This window comes from Eubalaena glacialis, chromosome 7 (assembly GCF_028564815.1).
Source record: "Eubalaena glacialis isolate mEubGla1 chromosome 7, mEubGla1.1.hap2.+ XY, whole genome shotgun sequence".
NCBI classification, from domain to species: Eukaryota; Metazoa; Chordata; class Mammalia; order Artiodactyla; family Balaenidae; genus Eubalaena; species Eubalaena glacialis.
The window spans coordinates 10,528,537-10,550,969 of NC_083722.1; the positions used below are offsets into that span (position 1 = coordinate 10,528,537).

General features: G+C 44.2%; 1 protein-coding gene across 1 annotated transcript in view; it reads right to left on the reverse strand.

Annotated features, from left to right (window-relative positions):
• Window positions 1-7,659, reverse strand: part of RANBP9 (RAN binding protein 9) — an 87,352-nt gene extending 79,693 nt beyond the window's left edge. Inside the window, exon 1 of the mRNA XM_061195734.1 lies at window positions 6,798-7,659. Coding sequence (XP_061051717.1) covers window positions 6,798-7,374 — 577 coding nt within the window. The 5' untranslated portion in view covers window positions 7,375-7,659. The remainder of the gene's footprint in view (window positions 1-6,797) is intronic.
• Window positions 7,660-22,433: the final 14,774 nt, after the last annotated feature.

Here is a 22,433-nt window from a genome sequence, read left to right on the forward strand (position 1 = left end):
TTCTGTAGTGCTCTGGTTACAAAGTTCCATAGGTTTTAAGTGGTCTGCCCCAGCCCTGTTTTTCCCATAAGCCCTGTTACTTTTAGTGCGCAATTCTGTGACAGACATGAGGTTTTTCCAGCAACACAATTTTGGCATTACAGTGGAAATACCGACATCTTCCCCTAGGACACACCCTCTTATCCTCTCCCCTGTCTAAAGAATTCACTCCGCACTTCAAAATTCAAGGAACTCCAATGCACTGAACCCTTTCTTGTTCGTTTGTTCTTCTCTTTCCTCTTCCAGGATGGTATACATGGTAATTATTTAAAAGCTCCCAAATATCTTGATTTCCCTCATATGCCTATCCTTCCATCATACCCAGCCAGCAAAACCACAGCCTTAAATCAACATTATAATCCACCTTCCCTACTCCTGCACTGGGCAGTTGGCCTTTGCGGAATAAAGTCCAACCATCCTGCAAACAGTCACCACTGTGAACTAATGATGTCAGCTGGGATCCCCCACGGTTATCAATACCACACAGCAATCTTCAGAAAGATGAAGATGGTCCACATCTCCATCATTCACTTTAGGCTTTAAGTCCTCCACTTGAATTCAGTGAGCAAACTACCTCGCCTCCTTCATCACAAAACGGGACTGAAATGGGACTCCACCATTATACACGGCTATGTTCTACTCTGCTCTCGCGCGTTACTAACTCGTCTGTCTACACCCGCCCACCTCGTCCACTGTTATCGAAGGAACAGCAGGTACTCCTCTCCTCTTCAAGGGCAAGCATCTCAAGCTTCTGAAGCACCTTCCTCCCTCCAAGCCCTTACTCTGTCAGCCTCCCAAGCCTGTACTTTCATCCTTTCCCTCTTTACTCTCCTTCCCTTCGATCTATAAGGGCACAGTGTCCCAAAAATGTATATCCTTTTCATAAAATTATATGTCTCTGTGTTATAAATCATTGTCAATAATGGCACTGGGGTTGGTGGTTAGTATAATGAGCTTTTTATTAAACTTTAAGGTAATAAAACCAGGTATTGGTACTATTTATCTCATTTGTTAAAACACGTTAAATTCTGTAGACATTTATTGAGACTCCATACCTTGCACTAACATCATACTGTCATCTAACTTACGTCACTTCAGTTTTACCCACGCAGCCAAACTAAAACTAGGCCTACTTAGAAATGATACAATAGTTTCTAACACAGTACCTTCCAAAGGGTTTTCTAGGGATAATTTTAAGTATGTGGATTTTCATCTTACATGCTGATGTTATAAGCTAATCTCCAGATACAACGTAACTCCAATATCAACCATTTAAAAAAAAAAAAAAAAACCCACAGCTGCCCTAACCTCCATTCTCCTCCAGGTATTGACTAATCTCTTTCCTCATCTATATTTCTCAAGAATAACCTATATTCACTATACTTTCTGCTTGGTCCCTTCTACTGACCCTGATTTCTGCCCGCATCACTCAGTTCACACTGCTCTACCTAAGGTCACAACGATCTACTTTCCAAATCCAGTGGAAATTTTCCTGTGCCGATCTCACTAAACCTATCTGTTGCATTTGACACTCAAGTTCACTTCCTCATTTCTGACACTCCTCTGCTCAGCTTCTGTGACACCACGCTCCCCGCTGTCCAGCTGCCTCTGAACTACTCCTTCTTGGGCTCCCTGCCGTCTTTTAATGTTGGTCTTGCTCAGGGTTCCATTTTGGCCCACTGCTCTTCTCACTTTACTCACTCTCTCTCACACTCTGAGTTTCAACTACCAGCTACAGGTGACTCCCAGGTCAGTCATGACCTCAGCCTCTCCTCCAGGTTCAGGTCAGTGATGGTACATGCCAGCCCCTCCTAGGAGAAACTGCCCCCCACACTGTCCCTACTGAGAGGAGTGGGGCCCACACTATCCTTCCACCAGGAGGACATTTTGTATTTCATAACAACCCTCACACCCCTACAGCTGATTCAACACAGGTCAGCATCTACGAGAAGGCCACCAATTCACTCCACAGCACAGAATGAAAAGCTCTGCCCAAATAAGAAAGATGGCAACTAGCTATGCCAATCTGCTGAGTCTCTTGGGAGTTTAAAATAAGAAAAAGGATAAACCAGTTAGTAGGCAAAAGAAAAGAAAACCACCAGAAACTAGCACTGTAGCTGAGTCATCTGAACATTAGAATAAAGTGAAAAATCAGGAACCCCAGCTGTGGTGATTACACAGAGCCACCTTAACTCCAGAAGACCTCTTTCTGTTCTTTCTCCAATGCTATTTCTTTGTCTTCTGGTTTACATGAAGTCAGATCACATGGCTAAGATTCCCATTTTTACTTACCTCAAAGTATACTGTAATACTTCCTTGCGATCATTATTTGCTTCACGGTTCACTGCAAAAACCTAACAGGGCTAGAAACCCAGCATCAGCCTTGATTTCTCCATCATTCCATCATATCCAGTCAGATTTACTTCAGCACAGATCACAGGTATGTCTGCTCTTCTCTGCCCCCACTACTGACCAGTTCAGGTCCTTATTTCTTACGTGGTCTGCAACAGCCTTCTAAATGAGTCTGCTATTTCCAGGCTTGTGTCCCTGAGTCCACCTCCCAATTAGTTGTATAATCCGACAAAGATGAAAATGAGCCAGTCACTTCCTACTTAAAATCCTTAGATGATTCTTTGTCTCCTACAGAATAAGATCCAAGCTCGATAAAATATTCTATAAGGCCTTGCACGATCTTTTCCCAGCTGCACCTTGTCACACACTTAAATTCCAACAACCCCATATGGCTTGTAGATCCAAACATATAGAATAATTCTCTCCTCTATGCTTTTGTTTATGCTTTTTCCCTTGTAATGCCCAGCCCCTCCTTCCCTATATCATACTCATCTTTCAAGACTGACCGCTGGCCTCATCCCCTTCAAGAAGCTTTCCCTGACCCACCTACTTCACCCCTGCCAAGGGCAGCCTGCAGCAGATGCTCCCCCATCTTCCACAGTGCTCGATGACACTTCCCTACTACACACACTGCTTGATGTCCTTTGAGCTCTGCGAATTCAAAGACAGTGCCTTATTCACCTTTGAGTATCCAGAACCTGGCACAAAGTAAACACTCACTAAAAGCTTGTTGAATAAACAAAATGAATAAATAGAGAGTAAGGTATATATACAAATTGTCTAGAAGAACATCTGCCTTACAGCAATTGCTCAATAAATCATTACCAAAAAAAAAAAAAAATCATCATTACTATTGTCTACTTCTGTTAAGTATGATTATTAGAATCACTTAATCCTTGCAGTTATCAACTAGCATTCTTAAAGCTCAATTTTGGTAAAGGGATCCCTGGGAAAAGCTTGGTTTTTAAATTCCTTGATTTTGAAGCACATTTTTATATCACCTCCCATAAATCTCTAAAGAGATTTGGTAAGCAAGCAAATATGTGTTGAGATACTTGTTCTACATAAAGAAGTGCACGAAATTAGATAAGCAATTAAATTGAGGACACGTTAAAGGCCTAGTGATACGGAGGGGGAGGGGAGCTGGGCATACCAAAAGTTCAACCTATTTGGTCACTGTTAATAATACTTCAATTAGAAGGTGCAGTTCACTATTCATTTCTTCCTATCATTCCCAACTTTCACTTATCTTACATTTCTTCTAAGCTGCCCTAAATCAGTATAATCAAAGCGTCTGGACTTTTCCATGGCATTAGTGTGCTCCACGTAGCACTTTCCCCAGAGGAAGTACTTTCAACGTCAACTATTCTTCAAAGTCAACTATTCTTCAAAAAGTTATAAATGTGATCACTGGATTTTAACTACTTGAGATAATTAAGTCTCATACAAATTGAAATAGGCAATACGGTGTGGTGGAAAGAACACTAAATTTAAAATCAATGAAAATTAGTTTCCATTCCTGGCGTACTTGTGACTGGGAAGTCTAACTTCCAGGTGCTCCCACTTTTTCTCATCTTAAATGAGAATTCCACCATCTTATCCAAATTCACTAACATGCTCCTGAGTGTATGTATCAAAACACTTTGCAAAGTAAACAAGTCGTGGTAACTTCACAAATATAAAAATGCAACCTGTAACTGAAACATTTAGACTAATCAAACCCATTGTCATATTCATTAAAATGCTTTAAATTAGAATAAAGTGATCATTATAATTAGGTCTAAACTTGTCACATTTATACTTATTCAAAGCTGACAAGAATTTCAAAAATAAAAGGGGCCATGCTTGAGGATTTCAACAGTCGGTGTGTGACTGCTAAGCAAAAAGTCTTCTAAAAATTTTTAACAGGTAGTAAACACACCCAACTCCTCTGCAATCCAATCAACTTGGTCTGTATGGCTGACACTGTTTAACATTAATCCCTTCAAATCATTTAAGGAACACCACTGTTTCCAAAAGAGTAGCTCCAATTTAGAAGAATAACATCTTGAAAACAGAATACGTTCAGAGCAAAAGAAATTTATATTTCAAAGGTAAGAAAAATCCTCATATGGAAAATAATTATCAATCTTTTGAAATTCTGTAATATGCAAAAATACTTTATGAACAATAGTTTTTAATGTTATTTTGTGACTTCAAATTTGCTTACCACTACCTAAGACACTTCCCCCTTGCTGAGATGCCCAGTAACTTCTGCTGTGGTCCACTCTGAAGGCACACAGAAAAACAACAGGAAAAACACACAGGCACATATTAAAATAACAAGACGAGGAAGAGGCAGTAGAAGGGGAAAAAGGGCCCGTGTTTGTGACAAGGGGGAAGGGAGAGACAAAGGGGAGATAGAAGAAAGGGAGAGGAAAGAAAAAGAATGACAAACAGCAAAATCTGTTCTTCCAGAAATAATGGTTTATGTTTACAAAAGAGTGAAGTTTCCAGAAAGTGAATCTTAGTATTACACAACAGAAAGTAATAAAGAGGCCAAGAGGAAAAATAACTGAGACAGCAGTGTCATAAATATTCCAAACTCCAACCAATTTCACATAAGCTGCACTTTTGCATGACCCAAATCATCAATTTTACGTAAAAGTAGTTAGTAAAACTAGTCAAGGCATGTTACAGTGCTAAATAGACTATAATCACAAATCTTAGATATGGAAATTCAGAGCTGGAAATCTCCTTACCAACCACCCAGCTCAACTCCCTCATCACTCAGAGGAAGAAACTGAGACCCTGTCTGGTAACATGCCTAAAATCACAAATGATGGCAGGACTCGGAAAGCTAGAATTCTTTGTTCAATAATCTCTTATATCTTCTCCCCCTGATTTTATAAGCTAACTATCAACCATCAACCATAAAATTTAAAGTAAAGTTTTGTGGAGTCTAACAAAAAGCATTCTGGTAGCCAGATCAGAAGTAAACACTTCACACATAGCACACTGTTCACACAAATTAAAACACAAAATTAAACAACAGCCTTCACAGGGTATTAACAAAATGTCCTAACTTAAGAAAAACCAAAGGTCCAATATTTTGAAAATTTCAGCCATTTAGATTAAGAACCATAACATTTAAAATTGAAAGTACTTCTCTGGATCTATGGATAAAAGGAAGGAATATTCAACAAGGCCTATTTTTGTGCGTTACTCTTTGCAGCCAAATCATTTGGAAGACTTCTGTGGCCATTCTCCTTCCTGATTAAATAGTAACTTATTTATCAAGGTTCTTCTCAAATTTCAGTCCAGTAAACTTTAAGAATTTCACCACAATGGTTGTTTATACCCTCTACATCCATGTCACTAGGATCTGATAAAGACCCTCCCTTTGAAGCCAATCAAAATGAGGCTGCTCTGAATGTAAAAGCAGCAGGTTTGGGGCCTAAAAAACTGGATTTGTTTCCAGATAGACTGACACATTGGATTGATTTTTTTCCCCCAGACAAGTAAACTTGATGCGTGCTATTAATGTGGGCTACATTTCAAAAACTCCCATAGCAATTTATAATTTTATATACAACTGATCTGCTTAAAGCTTTGTTTTAACACAGGAGAGGTAGGTGAGGGAGGAGGGGAACAAGCACTTGCCTAAGGCTTTTCTTTTTTAACTGCAGGTGGAAAATAGGAGCCAACTTTCTTTAAAATACTAAATAACGTTTTTAACAAATCCCTGTTTTCAACGAGACTTTCATAATGCCAACACATAAATATAGGGCATATCCAATCTGTCGTGGTAGGTTTCTGCTCCCCTAAGAAAACACGTACTCCTGAGGTTTCACCTCTCGCACCCTCCAGTTGCTTTTAGCAAGATACACTGACGGCAAACTTATGGCCCCGGCCCTTGTGTTCCCCTAGACAATCTCTAGCTTAATTTGGGGCAAAATCCTCCACTGATTACTCCTCCCCCTATACATCCCTGCTCTCCCTTAATTAGAAATTATCCCTCAGAATCGTGCCTCTCTTCCCCCCACGTAAGAGGAGAGCGCCTGACCCAACACCACCTGGAGAACAATGTAACCCAACTCCGAGCCCATAGATTCCTCCATCCCAGCCCTACGATTTATCTCAAAGGGAAATCAGAAAGCGAGTTATGTCCTGTCATCCTGGATTCCCCCGAGGTGTCCTGCTCCTGGCCTGGGATTACCAGCCCCATTCTACCCAGGACCATTATACTCACCTTCCCCTTCCCAGAATCGCCCGCTTTCCCTCGCACCTCTCCCCGCGACCCCAATCCCACCCTGGGAGCAGCAGAGCCGGCGGCGAGTCCCCTCCGAGGACACCCGGCCCCGCGAGGGCGGGGGCGGCCCGAGGGTCTGCAGCCCCACTCCCACCGCAGGACACACGCCCAGTACCTTTGTAGTGCACCCGCAGGTTGTTCTGAGACAGGCCGATGTAGCTGAACTTGTCCTTCGGACTCCAGGACCGAGGCAGCGGCGTCTCCTGCTCGTCCACTGCCGGGTAGAGTCGCTTCAGCCGCCGCTGCAGCTCCTTCTCCTGCTCGTTCAGGGCCGAGTCCCCGTGCGGGAAGGGGGCCGCAGCACTGCTGCCCGCCGCCACGGCCGGGGCCGGGGCGCCTCCGGCCGGGCCGGGGCCCGCGGCAAGGCCCGGGGGCGCGGGAGGCGCGCTGGCGGGGGCGGCCGCCGAGGCGGGCTGCGGGGGCGGCGGCGGCGGCGGCGGCGGCGGGGCCGCGGTGGCCGGGGGCGGCGGCGGCGGCGGCGGCGGGTGGAGGAGCAGGGCGGCCGCCGCGGCCCCTAAGCCGCCACCGCCGCCCGCGCCGCCGGGCGAGCCGGCCGGAGAGGAGCCGGCGCTGACGGCCGGGGGCGCCGGCAGGACGACTCCGGACACCGGGGCCACGGCCGCCGGCGGTGGCGGCGGCAGCTGCTGCTGCTGTTGTTGCTGCTGCGGCGGCGGCGGCGGCTGCCCGGACATCCCGGCCGCGACTCAGCCTGCGGCCACCTCCACCTCTTCTCTCCTTCCTCCTCCGCTTCCCGGGGGCGCTGTCGCTGCGGCCGCCGGCACCAGGCGCCCAGTCCGCCCGCCCCGGAAGCAGGCGGCGGGCCGCGCGCCGAGAGGGAGAGAGCGCGACGGTTGGGGGGCTCGGAGCCGGGGGAGTGGGCGGCGGGCCCGGGGAGGCCCCGAGAGAACGTTGGCCGGAGGGCGGGCGCGGGCCCGGGACGAGGCGCCGACGGCGGGGGCGAGGCGGGGGCGCGGGAGGAGGTGGCGCGGTCGCGGCAGCCGCTGCCGCTGCTCTCGCGGCTGTTTCCCGGCGGGCGGGCCGGGCCGGCGCGAGACGCTGCGCGCGGGCGGTGCTGGGCGAAGGGGCGGGGCCGGAGGCGCGAGCTCGGCGCGAGGGGCGGGGTCGCACGGGGGCGTGGCCTCGCGGGCGGCGGAGGGCGGGCCCGCGGGGGTCCCGGCGCCGGGAGACCGCACTAGGGAGGCGGGTGGCCAGGCGCGGACGCCGCCTTTGCCGGGGTCCGCCAGCCGCTCGCGCGCCGGGCGCTGGGGTCCCGCCTCTGCCGGGAGCCCGCCGCCTCGCCCCGCTCGCCCGGGCCCTCCCCGGGAGAATCTCCTCCTACTTTACTTCTTTTTGTTGTCGTCGCCCCACCTCCCCAACCGTAGGGTTCCCGCTGGCGCGGCGGGGCCGCTTCTCGCCCAGGCGAAAGTAATCGAGCCTCGCTGGGGCCGCCGCGAGTCCGGTCTGCGGGCCCCAGGGACGAGCGGGGCAGCTCCGGCTCCCGGATCCCAAATCGGGTCCCCGGGGCGAGCCGTCCGGGGGGCGCCCACTGGCTGCTCGGGCTCCAGCTCGTGCACCAGTACAGGTCTCTGTTTGCCGCCTCCCTCTTACGGAACCAACTGCTCTGCATACTTCATAACCATTTCTGAAGGGAAAGTCTCCCACTTAAAACAAGGAGCATTTTGTTAAGTAATTTTATGAGGACTTAAAGTGAACCCAGGGTGGCAGAAGGTGTCACTAATTTATTAGGAATGCTAATAAAGACTGGCATCTCATCAAAGGGCAGGAACACGAACCGTACGAATACAAGGTGTATTTACGCAGGGCTTCTGGAGGCGTCAAAACATTTTAGAGACTCCTTAGTTTTCATAACAGGCCTCTTTGTTACGTAGCAAAGAATTACGCCCATTTTTAAAACAAGGAAATATTCACTGAGGTCAGCAGAGTCAAAAATAGGACTTCCTACTTTGCAATTCCCAACAGTGCTTTGCTTGGTCGACTAATTGGGCACAACTCGCCAAGTGTTGCTCTCTGACCCGTCCTAACATTACTATTTTGTTTTCATCACATCTCTTTGTTTAGGTTATCATTTCCTTAGCTGGCGAAATCGAGCTTTACACGTGTAATCTACACCATATAAATTCTGGTATTTTTGTTTGCTTCCAAAGATATTATGGTGCTAATTGTTTGGCCAAATAAGCAAGGAGCGTTCTTTGCTGAATAGAGAATTATTTTGTCTTGAAGAGGGTAGGTAAATGGTGATTTAATTGAAGGCCCTCAACGGCTGGCCAGAACTAATAGTCATTTAGTCTAATTTCTCCCTCAATTACCCAGCAACTAGATGCCCTGTTGTTCTTTAATAAAAATATCCGATAATTCTAACCTGATGTTTGATGACTTTTTTCAAGCCACTGCACTTTAAATTACATGATGTCATTGTATTTAATTTATTTATTTATTTTTGTCTGTGTTGGGTCTTCGTTTCTGTGCGAGGGCTCTCTCTAGTTGTGGCGAGCAGGGGCCACTCTTCATCGCGGTGCGCGGGCCTCTCACTGTCGCGGCCTCTCTTGTTGCGGAGCACAGGCTCCAGACGCGCAGGCTCAGTAGTTGTGGCTCACGGGCTTAGTTGCTCCGCGGCATGTGGGATCTTCCCAGACCAGGGCTCGAACCTGTGTCCCCTGCATTGGCAGGCAGATTCTCAACCACTGCGCCACCAGGGAAGCCCGATGTCATTGTATTTAAATTGTTCTAAGACTGTCATTTATATTACAGTAACGAGTTAAATGTAAACCAAGCTCTATTTAAATGTTGGCTAGCCCAGGTAGAATAAATGGGCTCCAAGTCTCATCAAACTTTCTTGAAATAGTCACCAAGGTTTTATTTATGACGGTGTACTTTCTTCTGTCAGCACACCGAAAAACCATTTAGAACTTTACATATCCTAGGAAAGGCAGAGAGAATAAAAGTATCTTGACATTGGGCTTCCCTGGTGGCGCAGTGGTTTAGAATCCGCCTGCCAATGCAGGGGACACGGGTTCGAGCCCTAATCCGGGAAGATCCCACATGCTGTGGAGCAACTAAGCTGTCCGTATGCCACAACTACCGAGCCTGTGCTCTAGAGCCCACGAGCCACAACTACTGAGCCCACGTGCCACAACTACTGAAGCCCGCATGCCTAGAGCCCGTGCTCCACAACAAGAGAAGCCACTGCAATGAGGAGCCTGCGCACCACAACGAAGAGTAGCCCCTGCTCACCACAACTAGAGAAAGCCCACGCATAGCAACGAAGACCCAACGCAGCCAAAAAAAAAAAAAAAAAAGACCCAATGCCTTCTTCAAAAAAAAAAATTCTGATATTTTGTTGGAAGCTTTTTGTAGGAGTGACTAGTTGCTCTCCAAACAAGCAACGTCAAGAAATTAATGATTTCAGTTGTGGAGGAGGATTCTGTAAAATGGGCACTTCCTCATACTTGAAGGTCGCAGAGAACATCAACTTCATTTTAGAAAGCCACATAAATGATGATATTTATAAAGAGACATAAAGGTGTTCATGCCTTTTGACTTATTCCCACCAAAAAATCAAAACCGAGTAACAAAATCTGAAGTGTCGAAGAAATTTAGGCCTAAAAAGCTTCAACAGATAGTACTGATAAATGAAATGTGGAAGCAAACTAAGTGCCCAGCATGAAAGGACTAGTTGACGAAATTCCACTCAATGGAATCAGGAGCACATAGGGGAAATTTGTTTGAATTTTTTTTAAATGCATCCCCTCTGGGCAGTGGAATCGCCAAAAGACAGGGCCAACTAATTAGAGAAAAGGCACTCCTTTCTCTTGACTTAGTGGATATTGGGCCCAGTTTCTTACCCACTCCTTCCAGGTCTCCTGCACAAGCACAGCCTGAAATAAATATTATATACCCTCTTAAAAATGAAGACATGGAAAAATGATTCTGATGTTCTAAATGGAAAAAGGCTATACAACAATTTACACTGCCAAAGCTGTTAGCAAAAGGCATGAAGGAAAATCACAAAATGTTTCTATAATGGGCAATTATAATACATAATTAAAATTTTATTACCAAAATATTAGACTTTTACATAGAGATCTAAATGATAAAAATCCACCAGCCTTGAACTTGTCCACAACATTTTTGCACCTATATTTTCAGTCCTTCCCATGTATTGCTGTAATATTGATACACACATATCTGCTGAGGTTCTCAGTAGGGAAGAGTTAGGAGCCAATTCTGGCTCTCTTAAGCAAAAGCAACTTATTGGAATGATATTTGGTGGGTCTCAGAATTGACCAGAAGGCTAGACAACCAGGCCTAAAACACGGACCAAGAGGGTTCAGGCAGCACAAATAGACTGGCTCCACCACTGGTCGCATCAGCCACCATCAGATGCCACCTCCACCACCTAGACTGTCACCTTTCTGACCCCCAGTCTTTTTATCACTCACTCAAGTTTCGAACTTGGCCAAGCCTAGGTTGCATGTTCATGCCAGGGGCTGCCAGTGAGCAGATATCCCCAGCTTACAGAGGTACTGAGTTATTGAGACCTTCAACTCAGGTTGGGCCTGGAGTGGCTAGAACCTGTGGTCCCTTCTGGCAGTGAGCAGCCCCGTGCGTTCATAGAGTACTTTACACGTCTCGTGCATTTTCTATGCTTGGCATAACATGAAAAAGTTAGAACACACTGCCCTAATGGGACAGTGGCCACTGATGCCCACAGTCAAGGATTTTCCAGTACTAGGAAAGAGGCTCAGACATTGGCCAGCCAGTTTCAGTAAGTGTCCATGACAGTATCCTTCTAGGTACTGGAAAATGGGATGGCAGAGTGTGCCGTCTGTAGTACTGCTTTAGGGTCTGTATTAGTTATCCATTGCTGCTGAACAAATTACCCCCAAACTAAGTGGTTTAAAATAACAACATTTATTATCATATAGTTTCTGTGACTCAGAAACCTCATGGGCATTCAAGGTGTCAGCTGGGGCTAAAGTTATCTCCAGACTTGACTGAGGAAGGATCCACTTCTAAGCTCACTTACATGGTTGTTTCTGGAGGATTGGATTCTCTTTCTGGAGACCATTGGTCTCAGGGCCTCAGTTCCTTGCTGGCTATTGGCCGGAAGTGGCCCTCAGTTCTTTGCCACATAGGCCTCTCCAACATGGCAGCTTGCTTCATCAAAATGTGCAGGCCAAGAAAGCACCAGCAGCGGAACAGAAGTCACAGTCTTTTGTAACCGCATCACAGAAGTGACATCCCATCACTTTTGCCATAATCTGTTTGTTCAGAGTAAGTCACTAGGTCCAGCCCACTTTCAAGGGGAGGGGATGACACAAGGGCATGAATACCAGAAGGCAGGGATCTTGCAGGCCACCTTTGAAAAGTGCCTATCACAGGGTTGTTGCAACTTCTGGTGATCCAGGGGGACTGCACTTGCCACACACACACATCAAATATAGCTTCTAGACCAGGAATTGGCCAACTTTTCTGTAATGGGTCAGATAGTAAATATTTTAGGCTCTGTGTGCCTGTTGAAACTATTCAACTTTGTCTTCGCGGATGAAAAGTAGCCATAAACAATACATAAACCAATGGACATGGCTGTGTTCCAATAAAACTTCATTTACAAGAAAATAGGCAGCAGGTTGTACTTGGTCTACAGGCTGTACTTTTTGATCCCAGTTCTAGACCCTTCTATCGACATCTCTTACAAAACATTCTCAACACTAAATGGTAAGACCAAGTTGTTAGCAATGAAATCCCAGAAGATAGCAAGTTCACTTTGTGACCAATAAAGTATGCTTCACCCTAGGGTCCTGGACAGGCTGTATACCATACGTGAACAGAATCAGGATATTTCTGCCCCTAACGTGTGGCAAATTGAACTGGATGGCAAATGGCTGAACAATGCTAGGAAACTGCAACAGGAAGGGGTCCAAATTGGGAGTAATGTTCAGTGAGCATTTATGAAGCACCTATTATGTATGGAACCCTGTGTTAGGTTCTGGGCACAGAGTAAGGAAAAGAATGAAGGATTACAAAGATGAAGAAGGCAGTATGGAAACTATTTCTTCAGTGAATAGAATCTAGTTGGAGAGGCAAGATTAGTACACATGAATGACAACAGGGCTTCTCAAACCTGGATGTGGGCATTTGCTGAACAGGACCTGAGATTCTGCATTTCCAGCAGGCTTCCAGGGGATGCCCCTGCTGCTGGTCTGCAGACCATCCTTTGAATAACAAGGACTTAGAGAAATAGCTGATGCTCTTTAGAAACAAAAGCTGTAACTGGGCTTCCCTGGTGGCGCAGTGGTTAAGAATCTGCCTGCCAATGCAGGGAACACGGGTTCGAGCCCTGGTCTGGGAAGATCCCACATGCCGCGGAGCAACTAAGCCCGTGAGCCACAACTACTGAGCCTGCGCGTCTGCAGCCTGTGCTCCGCAACGGGAGAGGCTGCGACAGTGAGAGGCCCGTGCACCGCGATGAAGAGTGGCCCCCGCTTGCAGCAACTAGAGAAAGCCCTCGCACAGAAACGAAGACCCAACACAGCCAAAAATAAATAAATAAATTAAAAAACAAAACAAAACAAAACAAAACAAAAAAAAGCTGTAACTTGCCTACCCTCTGTGAGTTAGCCGCCTATTGTCCTGAGATGTGGGCTGCATTTCAGTCATAATTTATTGAGTGCCTATTATGTGCAATACACAGTGCCAGGCAGCATGTGGAAATTTTTTTAAAAAGAGAGAGAGAAAGAGAGAGGGAGAGAACTTAAGGTCCTTAAGTTTTGTGGGAGAGAACATTACTTATATAACCAATTTTTCAGGGTAGAGTATGAAAAGTGCTACAGTAGAGACAAAGAGCACCAGGGCTATTTTTCTAACATCCCAGAAAAAGTAATTCTGCAGACTAACCCACTGTTGTCACCAAAATGAATTTTTCAATGTAAGTTTCTTTGTACCTAGGTTACAGCATGGAGATAACTAACATGTATATATATTTTACCATGATGATCCTCAAAGAAGGTGCAAGGCCTAATTTGTTATCTAAGTAAATATAAGAAAAAAGCAATTTAGTGAAGTGATTTATTTCACAATTCACTATTTCTTTCATCATGGCTCTATATCATTTTATGCTTGGTAATTAATTTTTTAAGCTTCTTTGCTTGTTTTCCTGAAGTGCCTTTAAAGATATGCAAGGAAAAATATGCCCGGCAATATGTGAGGCTTTTAAAAATTTTAATATTTCAAAGCTGTCAGAACATCTGTATCTTAAAAACTGTTTCAAAGACTTCTTTAGTATTTTTCTGTTTCAGCTGCAATTGTCCAAAGAATATTTAACGTAGAAATAGATGTCAATCATTCAAAGAGGAGTGGCATTTGCTGTGGAATTACAGGTCTGTCTCCTAATGTCACCAACAGACTCAGTCCTTCATATGTGCCTTATGCCACTGTCCATCTGAAAATTGCACATAGGTAATTGATCTTTGGCATTCCTTTTTTTGGCTGCATGCCTTTCGGGACCTTAGTTCTCTGACCAGGGATGAACTTGCTCCTTTGACAGTGAAAGCACAAAGTCCTAACCACTGGACTGCCAGGGAATTCCCAATCTTTGGCATTTTTAAGAGGCCCAAGAGCTTTCGAAATCCTTAAACTCCAAATTCTACTATAGCACGTTATGCCACTCCATAAAATTCAATAAGTATAATGAGAATAATCTACATGATTAGAGAACGCCGAAGTCACACTGACACGTGGGTGTTGGGTAGTTGGTTAGGCCACTCAATGATCAAGTGCATAGTTCCATGTCGTGCACTAACCACATCACACATGTGATGCATTTTGTGCTTGGCAGAATTATGAACCAGGACTATGTCAAGAACTTTCTGGACTGCTTCTAAAGACTGTGGGTGTTCCATATAAGTGTGCAAGCACTGCCCTGATCGGATTCTTCCCACGTGCATGTCTCTCTTTATCTTGTTGTGGTTGTGTCTGTACACACATGTACGTACTGTGGTAGACCCAAAAATGGCCCCCCAAAAGATATCCACCTATGAACCTGTGCATGTGACCTTATTGGGAAAGAGGGTCTTTGCAAATGTGATTAAGGATCTTGAAACAAGATGATCCTGGGTTATCCCATTGTGCCCTGAATCCGATGGCAAATGTCCTTATGAAGAGAAGCACAGGGAGATTTGAGACAGACAGATGAGGAGACATGTACAGAGGAAAAGGCCATGTGAAGACGGAGCAGAGAGATGCTGCCACAAGCCAAGGAATACCAACAGCCACCAGAAGCTGGAAGAGGTAAAGAATGGATCCGCCCCTACAGAAGTGGGGGGCATGCAGCCCTGTCAACACCTTGAACTTGGACTTCTGGCCTCTAGAACTGTGAGAGAATAAGCTTCTGCTGTTTTAAGCCACCAAGTTTGTGGTCATTTGTTACAGAGGCCACACATGCAGCTCAAACATTTTAGGTCCTGGGAAAAGAGTTGTACAAAGTCGTTGAAAAGATTAAGTATACTGTGGATGGTGGAAGCTAGAGTGATACGGTAACATATCTCTCCTCATCAAAACTGCAGTGCTTTTTATTTGAATGTACTTTTCCATAAGATGCAGAGCTCACATGTTATGTAAATTTTATACATCGATAAAGCAAGTCTAGATTCACGACTTGTCTTCATAATTTTATAGCTTACTCTCTCTCTCTCTCCCTCTGGGTTCCAACCACACTTCAGTAAAAAAAAGGGGAGGGGGGCTATAAGCACTCTGGTTTGATGGAAAAGTAATTTTATGATTAGGGTATGAATTGAAATCGCTCTTCCACTGAGCAGAAGCATAAATGCCATAAAGCTGCCTTAAGGACACTATTAGAGGGTCACCTTGGCTGCCACAGTTCAGGGCTGTTACTTTTTAACCATTACATGCCTAATGTCACGTGTATTATACTTTAACAACCATTTAAAAATCTGACTCCATGAGGATAACTTTGTGGGATAGGTCAGGGGTCTTATATCAGGTTTCCTAGAAGCAGACCCTGAGGTGGGGTTTCTGATGCAGGTGACTTTTGGGGGCAGAGTGCTCTCAAGTGAAATCTGGTAGGGAATAAGGGAAGCAGGACAGTGCAGGGGAAGAAGCCAGGAAAAAATGAAGGCTCCATGAAGTCTGGCTTCAGCATGGGGAGCTGGAGTGTGTATAGCACGACAGGATTGCCCTCTCCTTAGGCAAGAGTCCAGGACTTTTAGAACCCGCATTAATCACTCATTAGCCGCAGGCCACCTTCCTCCCTGGGGGAGCATAACATCCTGGGCATCTCTGGGCAAGGAGGCTCCCTTCAGGCGAGGGTAGTTCTCTGGAGAAGGGTGTGGCGTGAGCCCTTGGTAACCAACGCTCATGGCAGCCTGAGATGGGCACACCGGCAGGTAAGGAGAACTGGTCAGGGCACCAGTAGCATCTAAGGATGCAAGGACTTTGCTTCAAATTGCATTTCTAATCACACAGCTGATCATTTTAGTGGCTACACCTGCCATTAGAGAACTCTGAAAGAAAAAAACATGCTTGCATTACTGAAGAGCGTTGGAATTTCACAAGTCTTGCAAATCATATTATGGAGTTATAACCAGCAAATACTTTCAAATCGTGATAGCAATAATCTGGGAAGAGTATCTTTTGTAAAGAAATCCGTTTTTAGAATGCACATGTAAGCAGGAGCCCTGTCACAGGTTTGGCTGTGCTGTCGGGCCCAGGGCTGACCTCCATCATGTCTATTTTCATGGTCTGTATGTCTTTTTCCATTCTCTGTTGGCCACATGCATGTCTGTCTGTGTCAGTGTGGTTTATTTTAGGCTCTAAGGTCCTAGTAGGTACAGGTCCCATCTATGTATTGTTCTCTACATAGCATGTTGCACAATTATCTGCTTAATTACTGCTCCTTGTTGACAATGCAGTGTAGATATGTGACTATTTGCTTTGGAGTGATGGCAACGACGTTCTACTTAATAATTGCCCAGACATTAACCATATGACTAAGACATCATCCGAAGCAGGATGTGCACATTCAAATACTCCCAGGAGCCAGATGATAATGTAAAAGAGTGAAGACAATGTGGTACAAAACAATAGAGACCAGTGGGAGCTGTAACAGACTAGAGACTGTAAAGGAATTCAAACCAGAATGCTTGAAACACGACACGGGCCGGACAAAACACTTCTGTGGGTCAGATCTGGCTAATGGGTGACCGCTTAGTGGCCCAAAGCTGATCTGAACTCAGAGCTGAACATTCAGGCCAATTACAGATGTCCTGGATGGGCCCTGCTGTCTTACTTCTGTCTGGTTCCCTGAGGAGCCAAAAACTGTTATTATTTCAGAACCACAATGTGAGGATGTGGAGAAAAGGGAACCCCCATGCACTGTTGCTGGGTGCACATTGGTGCAGCCACTGTGGAAAACAGTATGGAGGTTTCTTAAAAAACTAAAAATAGAACTACCATATGACCTAGCAATTCTACTCCTATGTATGTATCTGGAAAAAACAGAAACATTAGTTCAAAAAGATACATGCACCCCAATGTTCATAGCAGCATTATTTACAATTGCCAAGACATGAAAACAACCTAAGTGTCCATCAATAGATGAATGGATAAAGATGTGGTACATATATACAATGGAATACTACTCAGCCACAAAAAAGAACAAAATTTTGCCGTTTGCAGCAACATGGATGGACCTGGAGGGTATTATGCTAAGTGAAATAAGTCAGACAGAGAAAGGCAAATACTGTATCATATCACTTATATGTGGAATCTAAAAAATACAACAAACTAGTGAATATAACATAAAAGAAGCAGACTCACAAATATGGAGAACAAACTAGTGGTTATCAGTGGGAGGGCGGGATAAAGGGGGGGGAAGAGGGAGGTACAAACTATTGGGTATAAAATAGGCTCAAGGATGTATTGTACAACACAGGAATATAGCCAATATTTTGTAATAACTGTAAATGGAAAGTAACCTTTAAAAATTGTATAAAAATTTAAAAAATTTTAAAACTGTTATATTTGCCTCTGCCCACTGCCCACAGTGGGTGATTGGAAGCGCCAGTTTTTTCAGTCACGCTGCTCTGCCTGTAGAACCAGATGTAGAGATCTTGAGGTACTTCCTGACTTGCCAGGGAAATCTGAGTCATAGGTGTCCCATTTGCTTAACAAACCACGAGAAACACATCAAAAGAGCCCATTTCCTATTACAGTGCCCTACACCTAGTAGGCACTCCTTAAAACCTTCCCGATGCTACGAACAAGCTAGTTTCATAATACTTGATTCCAGGTCTTTCTAACCCACACCATGGCTTTTATCTTAAGAATGAATTTTTTCAGTTTGATTATGACGCAAAGACTACATGTATGGGTAGCATGTTGCTGAGGATGTGGAAAGATTGAAACCCTCATACACTGCTGGCGGGAATGCAAAATGGGGCAGACACTGTGAAAAAGAGTATGGTGGGTCCTCAAGTTAAACATAAACACTGTAAATCAACTATACTCCAATTAAAAAAATTAATTATAAATAAATAAATGAAGCCAGTTATACAGCAAAAAAAAAAAAAAAAAAGTTCAATATGGAGTTATCATATGACCCAGCAATTCTACTCCTAGGTATATTACCAAAAGGAATGAAAACATATGTTCACATAAAAACTTGTTCACAAATGTCATAGCAGCATTATTCACAATAGTTGCAAGTTGGAAACAATCCAAATGTCCACCAATGGTTGAGTGGATAAAGGTAGTATATCCATACAATGGAATGGCATTCAGCAATAAAAGGGAGTGAAATTCTGACACATGCCACACCATGGATGAACCTTGAAAACATTATGCTAAAGGAAGGAAGCCAGCCACAAAAGACCACATATTTTATGATTCTATTTATATGAAACGTCCAAAGTAGGCCAATCCATAGAGACAGAAAGTAGATTAGTGGTTGCCAGGGGCTGGGAGGAGGAGGGAATGGGGAGTGACTACTAATAGTATAGGGTTTCTTTCTGAGGTGATGAAGATGTCCTAAAATTGATTGTGGTGATGGTTGTACAACTTTTGAATATACTAAAAACCATTGAATTGTACACTTTGAATAGGTGAATTATGTGGTGTGTGAAATACAGCTCAATAAAGCTGTGATTTAAAAGAAGATTATATGTACTGTGAAGGTTTTGGTCCTAGACACCAAATACTGTGGGTATGAATCTACTGCAGTATAACTTTCAGTGCTTTCCTCACTGTATGGTATATGGTAGGTGATCAATAGATGTTTATTGAACGAATGTTGAATAGATTTCTAAAAACCTAGAATATTCATTGAATTGGTATGGGGAATTCTGGTCAATTTAATTTTCTAAATTTCTGGAGGCTATCCTGAAAATCTATGGATTTTCTTTCCTATGGGAAAGAACCTAGCATGAAACCTGGCATAGGACATACTCTCGATAGATAGTAGTTCCTTTCTTCCTTTTCCAAAACAGTTTTAAAATCTATTATTCCACTTTCTTTACTTAGTATCAAGTTTGTCAGCTTTATAATGGATCATCAACAGAAAGAGAGGTAGGAATTCAAAAAGACCAATCTTACTTGCATTCAATAGTTCAAGTTACACTCAGCTAAAAAAAACCGGCTTTTTGAATGATATTTTGAATAAATGGACTAGTACAGCGGTTCTCAAACTTTAAGAGTGCTTCAGAATCACCTAAAGGATGGAGTCAGGGTGGGGCCCAAGAATTTTGCATTTCCAACAAGTTCCCAGGTAGTGTTGCTGCTTCTGTTTGGGGGACCACACTCTGAGATCAATCACTGGACTGGAATTTCTTCTTCATTTAATGTATTTTTAAAAATTTTGAAACAATCACAAAGTTTCAAAGAAGTTGGAAATACAGTACAAAAACATTTTTTTTTTTATTGAGCTATTTGAAAATAAGTTGCCAACATCATAGCCCATCACCTTCTAATACTTTAGTGTGGAATTCCTACAAACCAAGATATTCTGCTACATCACCAAAGTATGACCATTGTGATGAGGAAAGGAACGCCAATACATTGCTACCATCTAATCCTCACATGTTCTTCAAAATCTGCATACTGCCCCATAACATTGTTTACAGCCAAAGGATCCAGTTCAAAATCATGCATCGCATTGACTTGTCATGTTCCCATAGCCAGTTCCTAGTCTATCCTCGACTTTCATGACACTGACACTTTTGAAGTTCACAGGCAAGTTATTTTTAGAGCGTCCCCCAGTTTGGATTTGTCTGATATTTCCTCATGAGTAGGCTCAAGTTATGCATCTTGGGCAGGAATCTCATCTAAATATCTCTATGTTCCTCTCAGTGCATACTATCAGGCTACATGATTTCAATCCCTCCCATTAATGATGAGGTGAACTTCAATCATCTAATAAAGGTGGTACCTGCCAGGCTTCTCTGATATAAAGTTACTCTTTTCCTCTTTATAATTAATAACTATTATGTGAAGAAGTATTTTGAAATGATCTAAATATCTCACTTCTTATCAAATTTTCAATTTATTCATTAGATTATTTACTTATAACTCTATGGACTCATGGCTTCTTATTTTATTCAATAGGCTCATATTTTATTTTATTCAATAGGCTCATAATCCGCTACTAAGATCATTCATCCTGATGCTCAAATTATCCCAGATTTCCCTCGTGGGAGCTCTTTCAAGCTGGCTTCTATATCCTTTTGACATGTCCCCATCATCCTTTGAGCATTTTCTTACTTTCTGGCACAAGAAAATGTTCCAGATTCATTTTGTACCTTCTCTGCTGCAGTCTTGGAATCAGCCGTTTCTCTAAGGAGCCATGGTTCCTTTTAGTTGAAAATGGCCTTGAAGCCCAAATCTGGGCACGAGGTGTGATCACTTCTGCTGGAGTGCTGCTCCCTTAGGCGTCCTCAGGGGGAGCTAAGGTACCTATACGACTAGTACTAGTATATGTACTAGTCCTCTATAGCTGCATAACAAATGACCACAAATTTAGCAGCTTATGACAACAACCATTATTATCTTATGGTTTCTGAGGTCAGGAGTCCTGCCAGGCTTAGCTGCTCCTCTGCATCACGGTCCCCAGAATTGTCACCTGGGGCTGTGCTTTTGTCTCCAGGCTCAGCTGGGGAAGGACCCACTTCCAAGCTCTTGTGATGGCAGAATTCAGTTCTCTGTGGATTTGTTGGACAGAGAGCCTCAGTTTCTTGGCGGCTGCTGGCTAGAGGTTGCACCCATGTTTTCTTTTTTTGCCATGTGGGCCTCTCCACAGGGCAAGTCACTAAACACAGCAGCTTGCTTCATCAAAGCCAGCAAGGGAGAGAGTCTCCAAGCAAGATAGACATCATCTTATAGAGCATAATTGCATAAATGATATCTTATTAGTTTTGTATTCTATTGGTTGAAGGCAAGTCATAGGTCATGTCACACACAAGGGGAGGGAATTACACAAGGGCATGAGTAGTACCGGGAGTTGTGGACCATTGGGGACCATCTTAGGATCTTTTACCGTAATCACCTGACTAAGAGGCAAAGGCAAGGGGAGACTCAGGCCTCCCAAAGTGAAGCACTGGGGAGTCTGTACGCTGCGGTACATATGTGCACACGCACATTATGCCTATATTCCTATCTATCATCTATCTAGTCTCTCTATCTCTCTATGATTTATCCTTCCATCTTGAAAATCATGGTTCGTGCTAATACATCAATTCCAATCCAACATCACCGTGTTCATTCTAGTTTTCTCCCTTTCCATATTTGTAATTCCTTTCTCTGAGAGTGAGAAACCTTCATATATTTATGTATCTGATCAATTCCCTATGCTCACCTCCACCCCTCCCCTCTTACGGATGCTTTCCTCTCTGTTCAGGCTCTGATACTGTCACATGAGGATGCCTTGGTCATCGTGCTCAGAGTCTGACACACACGTGGAGCCACCCCATATGTGGATGCTCCCACCCTCATGGGCTCTGACCCCCACGGCAGTCTTCCCTCTTGCATGGAGACCTTCTTTACCTTGCTTGGGTGCCGACACACCACAGCTAACCGTCTCTCCCGCACCGTGGATGTCCACTTTGCTCTGCCCCATCTAATACTTTAGGATGACTGGATCATTTGGGAAGAAAGGGAAGGGCCAGGCAGGAAAAGAGCCACTTCTCTTTAATGATTCCATTTTTTCCTCATTGAATACGATGCTCCTCCCCTGCCCCCAAAGATGGGAAAGTAGGTACAAAATATTCCCTGAATAGATGGTGTAAAATACAGGTGGCTATTCTATAAAATTGCAGCCTATTAGCTGGAGTTGGAGGAACTCTAATGTGTGAAGCAGCAGAAAAAAATATGAAGGAAGGGCAAAGGGAAACAAGGATGCACAGTCCTTTCATTCTAGCTCGATGCTTTGCTTGAGCTCATCTGTTTTCCAGTCAGAAAAGCCCACTTTGCTGGCCTTTACGTTAGTTCAATTCCTCACTTCATTCAAGGGCCAGCTCGCAAGGTTCCATCTTCCACAGAAGACCCTCACTAACCTGAGACCAGACATTTTATCCCCTTTGTCACGACATTCTAGCGCTTAATTCTGTATGACCTTGCATTGATCTCTAGCTCTTTTATGTATACACATCTTTTCTCCTGAACTAGATAGTAAGTTCCTTAAAGATATACTTCACTGTGTCTTTCACATGTTTGTTGAGCCACC